This window comes from Anoplopoma fimbria, chromosome 9 (assembly GCF_027596085.1).
Source record: "Anoplopoma fimbria isolate UVic2021 breed Golden Eagle Sablefish chromosome 9, Afim_UVic_2022, whole genome shotgun sequence".
Lineage (NCBI taxonomy): Eukaryota > Metazoa > Chordata > Actinopteri > Perciformes > Anoplopomatidae > Anoplopoma > Anoplopoma fimbria.
Genome location: NC_072457.1, coordinates 6,054,546 through 6,065,415, shown reverse-complemented (window position 1 = coordinate 6,065,415; position 10,870 = coordinate 6,054,546). Strand labels below are relative to the sequence as shown.

The window sequence follows — 10,870 nt, the reverse complement described above, 5'->3', positions numbered from 1 at the left end:
ACATTATTTTGCTTTCACTGAATATTGAGTCCATGTTTATGGTGTTATCACCAGCCCCAAAAACTGAAAACACTTACAGAGGAAACACCTTTGCATCCTGGAACTCTTGCCCAGCTCTTGTTCATGCTTAGAGTTGCATAATTGCACACTTTTGAACAGCTCTACACACAGGCGACAGGATGTAGAAAGTGAAACAGTGGTAAAATAAACTAAAGCAGTGACATAACATGTTGATTAAAAATCCATAATAAAACTGATTATATAGTATTATTCACCATCCATTAAGCACTTGTTTTTTTGGGAGAATACTGTTCCTACAGCCATAAATGCTCTCCTACCTTCTACAGATTTTGAGATACTAACTGCTCAAAATTAAAAAAAATAAAGTGTATAAATAAAATAAATAAATAAATAACGTTTTGAAATTATCTTTTTTTTTTTTTTTTTTTTTTTTTTTTACCAATTTTAACGAAACTATGAGCATGTCACAAACAGACAAACAAGAAGACCTTATACACAAAAAAAAAACTTACACAGTGGGGGACTAAAATTACACTGAAAGGTGTGTTCATACTAGGCCACATATTTCAAAATGTTACAAGATGTAAAATAATGATACATTTTGTCCATTATCCATTTGTTTTTTACGCTTTTAATGCTATACTTCTACTTCACTAAGTTACATTTCTGAAGCAAATATTGTAAGTTTACTTTATACCCTACCGCATTTATTTTACATTATTCAAAACTATTTGCTTTTCACATTACAAAGTATGATACACTTATTATAGTATACTTATTATAGTATATTATATTATTACTAACGTATATAGACAGTACTATACAAAGTAATAGTCAAATTATAGTCAAATTTGCTACAAATGGACTAAATACTTCCTCCATCACTATCAAAAACCTCCACTATTACCTTAGTATTAATGTATTTGTCACAATAGCAGTAAGTTCATGTGTTTGACTATTTAAAAACCAAAGCCCATGCTTCTTGATGACGTGGGCTTGGATTCCAGGAGCTGCAGTGACGTACTTGTTAGTACCAGTGACGTACTTGTTAGTACGTCACACAGCTTTTGGCTGCCTGCCTGTCTCGCTAAGAGGATTGGGAAAACTGTCAATCTCCGGCTTGTTTGCAACAACTCTGTGACTGAAACTGAAACTGAAACGGAAAAAAAGAAAGGGGGACAGAAGGAAAGAGAAGAAAAGAATGACCGGAGCGGGGATCGATTACAGTGTCTGGGATCACATCTACGTGTCCGACGATGAAGATGCCACCAGTCCGTACGTGGACACACCGAGCCTGTTCAGAATGAGACACCGGGTCAGCGGTAGTGAAACTTGTGGTAGCCGTGAAGTTTAGAGTCGTGTAGCCTATGAAAAAGGAGAAAGAGTGAGATAGAGAAGATAGTGAACACATTCAAAACTTATTTCAAAATTCAACAGACAACTTTAAAGGTGTAAAAATAAAGAGGAATTCAAATAAAACACTAGAAAAAGACAGCTGTAAGTGATCTACTTTGCTGTCACAGCTATTAGAAGTTGTGACCATATCTATTTTGCTTCTTTTCGAGATGAAATGATCAGAAACTTGACCAAGCTAATATTATCAGTTGATTTAAGATGGATAGATATTTTGTCATGTCATACATGTTGGCTGATAAGTAACAAGAAAGAAATGCCTAGGTTATATTTTGATGTTAATTCTATGAAATAATAGTGATTACAGCCACGTGCATGGACAGTGTTCTTACTAGTCCTTTCCAGAGAATTCCAATGCATCAATTGGACATCATTATCCATCATTATCCATATCCATCATTATGAGATGCAGTTAAAAGCTCTGGATGAAGCCAATAAGCGCACTTTGAGTTAAGATTATTTTGCCAAAATGTTCTATGTCATGGTCAGACAGCATTGACAACTTTATTCTTCAACAGTAAAATCTTCCTATCAATATATTGATAGGACCTTTAGGGTCCTTTATCAATATCTTAATTGTATCTTAATTGTATTTTCATAGGAAAATGAATATTGCCAGAATTATAAATATACCAGTTTTTTGGGGTTCCAATCCAACTGCGTTACACATCAAATCATGCGGCATTAAATCACAAGTTGCTTGATACTAAACAAATATATTCTGGAACTAGTTTGGCTGCTAAATGCATTGGTCAAAGCTCAGTTTGTATGGCTCTGTCTCTTGAGTACATAATGAGCTTAGCTGGCGCCGAGCTGTCACATGACTAGTTAAGTGAAATGATTTGTTGTCTCCAGCATCCCCCCCTAGTTTCCCTTGTCTATTTGTCATTGTGATTCATGCCCTCAACATGTTTCATTGCCCAGCAACAGGCATATATTTCACAATATATTTGAAACCCTACTCCCACATCAGGCACTGATTCATTATTGTTTCTCGATAATTGATAGTCACAATATTGCAATATGTAGCTTCTGGGTAATTTGTTCCCTGTCATGGGCAGACTAGTTTTTCTTTCTGTCGTGTTTGGAATCTTAATTCCGACTTTCTCTTCTCCATACCTGATCCCCTTCATCCTCTGTTCATCTTCCACCATCTGTGTCATGTGTGTCTTTTTCATTGACTCTCATCCATTCTGTCCTGCCGCAACAGTCCCGGCTGGAGAGAATGGCTGAGTTTCAGCAGAGAGGGGAAGACCTGGAGTGTAACGTTTTGGAATGCAAGATGCATTTAGAGGAAGCCCAAGGACGACTCAAAGAGCTGGAAGAAGGACGGAGAGAGGGAGAGGAGGATGAGGACAGAGAGGCTGAGCTGAAGAAAGTCCGTGCGGAGGTGAAAAAACTGAAGAAGGATGAAAAGTCGTTTGAGAAAATGATTGACGAACACCGGCGAGAAGAAAAGAAACTGCCCTGGGATGTCGATAGTATCAGCAAAGAAGGTTTCAGCAAGGTAAGGCAGGGTCACAAGACATGCAAGATTTAGTGGGAACTCTGAATCCGGATTTATCTTTTTTTTTTGTTTATCTTGCTTTCTAGAGTGTACTCAACATAAAGCCTGGTGAAAAGGAGGAAACAGATGAGGAAAAGGTGGAGAGGCACAAGACCTTTGTGGAGAAGCATGCAAAGGAAATCAAACACTTTGGTATGCTTTTATTCTTGACGTGATTGTGTGCATTTGTTTGTCTTCACCTTCCTTCTGCCTCACACTGGCCCTTTTCTTTTTCAAATGTGACCTTTCATGTTATTGTTTTAACCCCACCCTTATTGTATGCTCTACATTAACTACATTAACTTCACACGTTAAAAACACACAACCACTTGAGTTCAGTGTGAATGTAGCGTCATGCTGGACTTGTTTTTCCGTGGAACAGGTATGGTGCGGCGCTGGGACGACAGTCAGAAGTATCTCTCAGATAACCCCCATCTGGTGTGTGATGAGACGGCCAATTGCCTTGTTGTCATCTGTATCGACTTTGAGATAGACGAGGTGAGTGCTGTGAGAAAAGTGTGTTTGCATGTTAATAAACAACTTAATCAACCCTAAATCTGTGTAACCTCTCCATGTACTTGTAGAAACATGCTCTGATGGAGCAGGTCGCCCACCAGGCCATCGTCATGCAGTTCATCTTGGATCTCGCTCAGACACTTAAGGTCGATGCAAGAGGCTGCTTCAGACAGTTCTTTTCAAAGATCAAGGTCTGTAGCTAGCCAAACATCTGTTTGCATCTTTGTGTAGTCATTTCTTCACAGTAAGAGCTGGTTTTTTGGTGTATTTGTGGGATTTTGGCCAATTAAGTGTTTTCGGGTGAATGAATCAGACTGCGGACAAGCCGTACCTAGATGCCTTCGACCACGAGCTGGAGCTGCTGAAGGAGCGGATCCGCAACTGTGCACAGATTCGTAAGGAGATTGCCATGAAGGAGCTGGAGGAAGAAGAGAGGCAGAAGAGACTCGGCCCAGGAGGTTTAGACCCCGTAGAGGTCTATGAATCACTGCCGAAGGTGAACCACTCACACACACACATGCAAGCATACGCAAAGTTTGGGTTATTTCAGGGAGAAGTTCAGTAGTTTAGAAGATGGGCACTTCTTGAAATAACTAAAATAATCTTAGTTCATTTTAATGCTGAGTTTACAAGAACACACAAACACAAAAGGATTGGGATGTAGACAATGTTTTAGGATGTATTTAATGTTTGTCCTGACCCAGGCTATATTTAATTGTCAGATTTTTAAATGGAGTTTGGTTTTCCTCCTCTACGATAAAATACTTTACCAGGTTTACCCCGAGTTGTCAATAGTTGTAACAAACTGATACCTTTTTTGTTTCAATTCAGTAAAAATTTATAAGTGAAATCAGTCAGTTATAAACACTTTAAACTTTAATCAGACATTAGACCATATTCACAAACGCAAAAGATATAATTCAGTTTTGTCTTTGGCAGGTCAGGGGTCAACTTTTCTGACCATTTCAGCCCTTGTCACTTATTATGTGTTTCAGTGCAGTGGATCACAAAATGCAGTTTTGTCATTTATATGTGTTTGTTTTGAGACAACTATCTGTTTATATAAGCTAATACAATGAAGGGTCTCTAAATAACCCAGTCGATAAAAAACGGGTTGGTAAGATCTAACAAAGTCTGTAAAATAGGAGATTCGTACACTCGTTGTAAACAAGGATGTTCACTATGAATATTCGTCAGCGATATGTGATATAACCTTGCACAGCAACTTAAAAAGACGTTGTTTGGTCGCTCTACATCCCTGGAGGCTGTGAGTGACACGTCTGAGTGTCTCCCATTTCATCCAGTTTACACACCACATCAATGACCGCCATGTTTTGATTAGCCACATGGCTACAAGTTATTGTCTTGTGTTTAGAGGATTGTTTAATAAGTGTACACAGAGTAAAGGTATGTTTTTTATATTAAGCAGCAGAAGGAAGCTATTAATGTCAGTCTACTACCCACTTTCTACATTTTCTTTACATCCTGTTTTGAGAAAATGTGTTTTTCAGAGTTCTCTTCCTGTTAATGACTCCTGATATGATCTATTTTAAAACATCTGTCTACTTTGACAGTCATGTAGTCTGTGTGAGCAACTACATTTTTTCAAAAGATTTCAAAAACCATTGTCTCTAGACTTTGAAGTCAGTGTTTGCTCAGTCTGTTGATATGAAAAAAACATTCGGATAATCAGAGAAGTCAATACACAGCTCAGCAGAATGAACAAAACCAGTCAGGCATGAGCTCTCTGTGTGAACGGTAAATAGCATTATGTACTCTCCTTAGAATTACACATTTTTCAGCTTCTTCTCAGGGACACAAAGATTTTAATAAGGTAAAATTAGATTTAAAAAATGACGGGTTTGTGTAAAAGTAATAATCTTCAAGCAATTTTTTACTAAACTCACTCAGTTTTCAGTGCTGAGACATCAATCTGCAGTCGTCAATTCAGTACAGTATGTTCATTGGACCATTTTAGATAATTTTCGTTCTGTATTATAGGAAATACAGAAGAGCTTTGATGATAAGAACATTCAGATGCTGCAGGAAGCTATCAGCAAACTGGACCTGCGGGTGAGTGTGTTTTTTAAATGAGCCTCGCCATAAAATAGTATTTCTGGTCAATACAAATACTCTAAAAAATAACCAGAAGGTGTCTTTCATTGGCACAAAATACATCTGTTCATTTAATTTATTCTGTGTGTTGAACTGATGTCGCTGTGTTTCTCTCTGCAGGAGGGAAAATACCACCTCAGGAGGTGTATTGACTCTGGACTGTGGGTCCCTGGTTCAGGGGAGGGTGATGATGATGATGATGATGAGGAGGAAGACAATTCATAAGAGAAGAGAGAACATTCTTTATTAGTTGACAAAGTAATGCCTCATACATGCAACATAAAGTACATATATACATATTTAATAAGCATATGGACTAAACCACCATGAGATATTTAACAAAAACTGGAGCACAAGATATGAAGTTTGAAGACAAAAGCACTTTTACTTTTTTCACTTTTAATTTTAGGCTGCTTTGGTGCAACCAAGTAAACAAAATAACGACTATATACGCTATCTTTGAGGCTTGCTTCAATCTGATTTCATATTGCAGACACTCTGAATTTATGTCTTTAGAATCAGCTGATTTGATTCAAATCACACATTCACTCCTGTAGTGTGTTAATAACCCTAAAAATAGCTCTCACATTAGAGAACCTGCAAATTTGTATTCATTTATCTGTGTTATTCTTTATGGCATTTTACCACCTAAATATTGATATTTTACATTTACAACAGTTACTCAGTTGCAAATATAGGTATATTCCATTACATTTGGCCTCAGTGTCTTTATTAAATTATGTATGGGTTTTCCTTCTCTTCACACCTTTTGTGAGTGAAAACTGCAGCTTGACAGATTCCATTAAAAAAAAACAGACATCTGGTTTTATGAGAGTAACACAGACATTGGCTTACACTATGACATATACAACTCAGATACATTAAAAACAAATCATCTAAATGTCATATTTTAATTTAAAAAACAAACGTTAAGCACTCCATCACAGTCACTTACCAATTCCAGATCAAACAATCTGCCTGCGTCTGTTGTCATACTGTAGTCAACAGCGCCATCTCAAGTCTGTTTGGGGACTGAACGCTCATTTACTACATGATGATGAACACCAACCCGTCTAGTTTCCTCAATTAACCTTTTGCGATTAGCAACCAAATTAAATATAATGTTTGATTTAATAAAAATCTTAGTTGTCCCTTGCAACAGATTATGAATATTACAGTTGTGGTTACGCTTACAAAGGAATACAATGGAATACGCGATAATTAATTAAACTGGGTTAAAGTTAGCTTTTTATTCAGACCGTCAAAGGTGTTAATTAAATTAGAAAGTGACATATATTATTTTCTCGATTCTAGGCCACTTGTCTAGAAGGTTTCTCTGTTCTGACTTTTGTGAAGACTCATACAGAAGGCAGGAAAACATGACTCTTGTCTGGTCCTCTATAAACTTCATGTCCCAATATAACACAATCAAACACTATAACACGGTGAAACACTATTATCAAATCCAAACCTACGGAGACTTCACAGCATCTTGCAAATGCAATATTCTTCATCTGTTTTGGCCATTTGCACTGAAAACTGCAGTATACCTGTTGATAAAAATAAAATGCCTGTATTGTATCACTTAATGACAGTAAAATAGCAGACAGAAACATAACCTTGCCATATTCCACCTCTATTATGAAATACAAACTACACAACAACTGAGGTATAAACTTGAATAATACCAGAACTTATGTAATAACATTAATATGTGTAGCAATGGCTCTTACCCTTTTGCTGTTTTGAGTTTAAATCATTGGATTTTAGGAAATACAGACAGAGAACTGCTTATTGCAGTTGTACAGATATATGCCAGGCGTTAAGTATCAAGATATTGCAGTATTGATATGTTTCAGATCATTTAGGTAGAAAAATGAACATCATATCATATATAATTATCACGGTATTGTAGCTCTCAAATGTCAATGCTGGTATCAACCTCAAAAATTAATTTTAGGTTGTCAAGATTCTGTTAAATTGGATTTCATTATAACCACAAAGCCTAAAATAGCTTTGCAAATGTAGGTTTAAATCATTTTTTTTAATAAGCTGGAACTATAAAACTAGAAAAGTTTGACATTTCTGCATGAAAAATGAAATGAAATGAAAAGATGGCTTGAAGAGTCCGTCCAACTGAGTGCAAGTCCAAGTTAAATAGTTTGTATCCATCTTTGTGATTTAAGTTGTCACAATACCGAATCATTTTTTGTGTGTCCCTGTCAAGGTTTTTCACAAGCAATCCATTTTATTTAGTATTTGCATATAAACTGTTTATTTATTGACTTTTCCCCTAGTTGCTGTGAGTCCTGACTCATATTCTGCCATACTTCTCTAATAATTAATTATTAACTTGCATAATTAATTGCTTTGTCGCTCTCTGTCGAAATTAATCGGTGGGTTTGACTTAGTGGTCTGTGCAGGGATTTCTTTTGAGGCAAAGCTTCTATGAGCAGTCACTTTTGTAAATGGAAAACAATCAGCGCAGGCCCGAGGCATAAATCAAATCTGGATAATGCCTATAAAAGCCCAGAGAGAAGCAGAACAGCGTCACAGCTCCATGCAGAGCTGCTCGGGGTGTGTTTATTTGTATGTTCAGATCAATGTGTGGTTGTTATAGTCACAGTCAGGTCGTCTCCTGATGTGTGAACGTGGTACTAATTTTATGAAAGGCATTGAACAGGAAAAAAGGAACAGGTTCTCTCTCTAATTGGTGTATTTGATCATCTGATGCTGTTTTACTGACATTTTGTGTTTGACACAACTGTAAAGAAACAATAACAAGCTCAGTCAATGGACTAAAAAGTAATCTGAAAATATTTTGGTCATTTATTTATCATTTAAAGTCATTTTTTTCAAACAAAATGTCAAATATTTTCTTGTTCTAGCTTATCAAATGAGAGGAATTGCTTAGTTTACTTGGATTTTACATGAATGTAAACTGATTATCTTAAAGTTCGTCACTATTTTCTGACACTTTATTTTCTCAATGAAGTGATCCTTTGTTTTGTCTATAATCTGATGATTTATTGATAATAAAAATAATCATTAATTGCATCCTCGTTTGTCCTCGTTTGTGTTGCATAAACCCAAACGCTTGTTGCTCTTTGTTCTCCAGCTTTGTTAGCTCACTGTCCATGAACACATTTATTCCATAATGTTCAAGATGAAACAAAATCCCTAAAGAAAAGCATGAATCCCATTCTGGAGGCTGAAATGTCCCGCATGTCCTTGAATGACTGTAAAAGGACATGTGAGGAGAAAACAGAGGGTGAGTATCAGGATGCATGATTCCTTTATTATGATTTCTTGTTTTCTTTTCATGTGAGCGGTGTGTTGCTATTATTAAAAAAAAAAAAAAAAAAAAAAAATCTGCTCAGTGTATGAGACGCTATAATGGAGAGAAATGACGCCTATTGAAGCAGAGAATCAGTGTGTGCACTGCTATTAGAGAAGAAAAGAAATTTTTTTTTTTAAAAAAAAAAGGTATGGGGGGTACCGATGGAGAGAGGAGGAGAGGAATAATGGACACACAGTGCAGGAGGGAGGGGAGAAGGGAGATGGGAGATGGGAGATGGGCTTCTCCACGGAGGAGGCTGTGGTGGTGGTGGTGGTGGTGGTGGTGGTGGGGGGATGCTGGGGGAGACCACTGTGGCAGGGGGAGAGGAGAGGAGAGGGAGGGAGGAGGCTGGTGAAGCCGCTGGATATTCATGAAGACGCCAAGTGTGTGTGTGTGTGTGTGTGTGTGTGTGTGTGTGTGTGTGTGTGTGTGTGTGTGTGTGTGTGTGTGTGTGTGTGTGTGTGTTTTTGTTGTATCTCTCTCCGTGGTGGTGGTGACACACTGCTGGTCTGCAGAGAGGACGGAGGGAGCGGGGAACGAGAAGGGGAAGGACGGACGGGTGAGGAGCGAGAGACGGGGCCCATCTTACCACTGATCTTGAGGCGATCAAGGTGAGAGGATGTTTTTTTTTTTTTTTTTATTCTTAAATGCTGCTGTGTGTGTGTGTGTGTGTGTGTGTGTGTGTGTGTGTGTGTGTGTGTGCATGTGTGTGCGTCTGACACATATCTATTCTTGCAGTGAGCGTGCAGACAGGCATGACGGCAGGGCTGTCCTCGTGTCCGCATGGTTCCATTGTCTCTTATATATATATTTATATATATTTATATATATTTATATATATTTATATATATTTTGGGGGTTTTGTAACAGAATTGCAGGCTGCTAGTTGAGCTGCATATTGATGCATTGCTGCTTGGTTTTATAAGCTGCTTTATCTGTAGAGCAGGTGGTACTGGTGGAAGCCATGTGTGTGTGTGTGTGTGTGTGTGTGTGTGTGTGTGTGTGTGTGTGTGTGTGTGCTAATATTTGCCATTGTCTGTGCATATATATGTCACTGTGTCACTGCATGTGTTGATTTCTTTCTTCTCTGTGCAGACTGCTGGTGTCAGAGTGCTTTCATTGAGTGGGTGTGTTCTTCATGACCCCTGGTAAAAGTCGTCTCCACCACTATCAGTCTGTGCACCAGCTCATATCCGAAACACTCTGATATGCCGAATCTGTCCTATCCAATGGAATTAGGTCACCTCGGACTGCTCACAGTAATTATATAACATCAGAGAGCTCTGGTGTTGCAGTGTCTGCTCAGAAAATTAGCCACAATGTAGGTACGGCTCCTGCAACGCTCAAAATAACCAACAATATTTGACTTTTATTAGTCGACCAATCGTTGGTTTGGATAATAGTCAACAATCTGTTATTAGTTTTTTTCTTGCATGAGCCTTGTATTGTGGAAAACAATGGGCATTCAAATCCAAATATGCCTCCCAAGCTTACTAAAAGAGTGTGTTTGTATTTATGAGGAAAGGATTTTCTCATATTTGATGATGCATCAGATGAATTCAAAGGATGAAAGCAGGACAGAGAGTTCTAAGAGAAGGGAGATGACTCAAATGAGCTTGATGTTAACTCTTACCATCTGTTTTTCTTACAGGGGAATCTACAAGAGGACACACTGAGACGTATTCAAGGATGGATCCCGGCATATCACACCTGGAGTTCTGACATCCGGACCTCCCCAGATGAGCCGATCATATCTAACACCTCTCCCTATGCAGAATGTGGATCCGACCGACCGGTCAGACAATGAGAAGCTGATCTGAGACAGCAGAGACTTGCAACAAATCCTCCCACGAGCTGGATCTGGATTATTGATCGTTTGCATTCATGTGGGATCAGGTTTACAACTGGGACATGTCATG

General features: G+C 38.1%; 1 protein-coding gene across 1 annotated transcript; it reads left to right on the top strand.

Moving 5' to 3' along the window:
• Positions 1-1,222: 1,222 nt before the first annotated feature.
• On the top strand, positions 1,223-10,758 carry cdc37 (cell division cycle 37 homolog (S. cerevisiae)). Its single transcript, XM_054603744.1, is given in 9 exon segments — positions 1,223-1,336; positions 2,645-2,941; positions 3,028-3,133; positions 3,363-3,478; positions 3,565-3,687; positions 3,810-3,992; positions 5,498-5,569; positions 5,732-5,869; positions 10,603-10,758. Coding segments are annotated over 9 exon segments (1,305 nt in total).
• Positions 10,759-10,870: the final 112 nt, after the last annotated feature.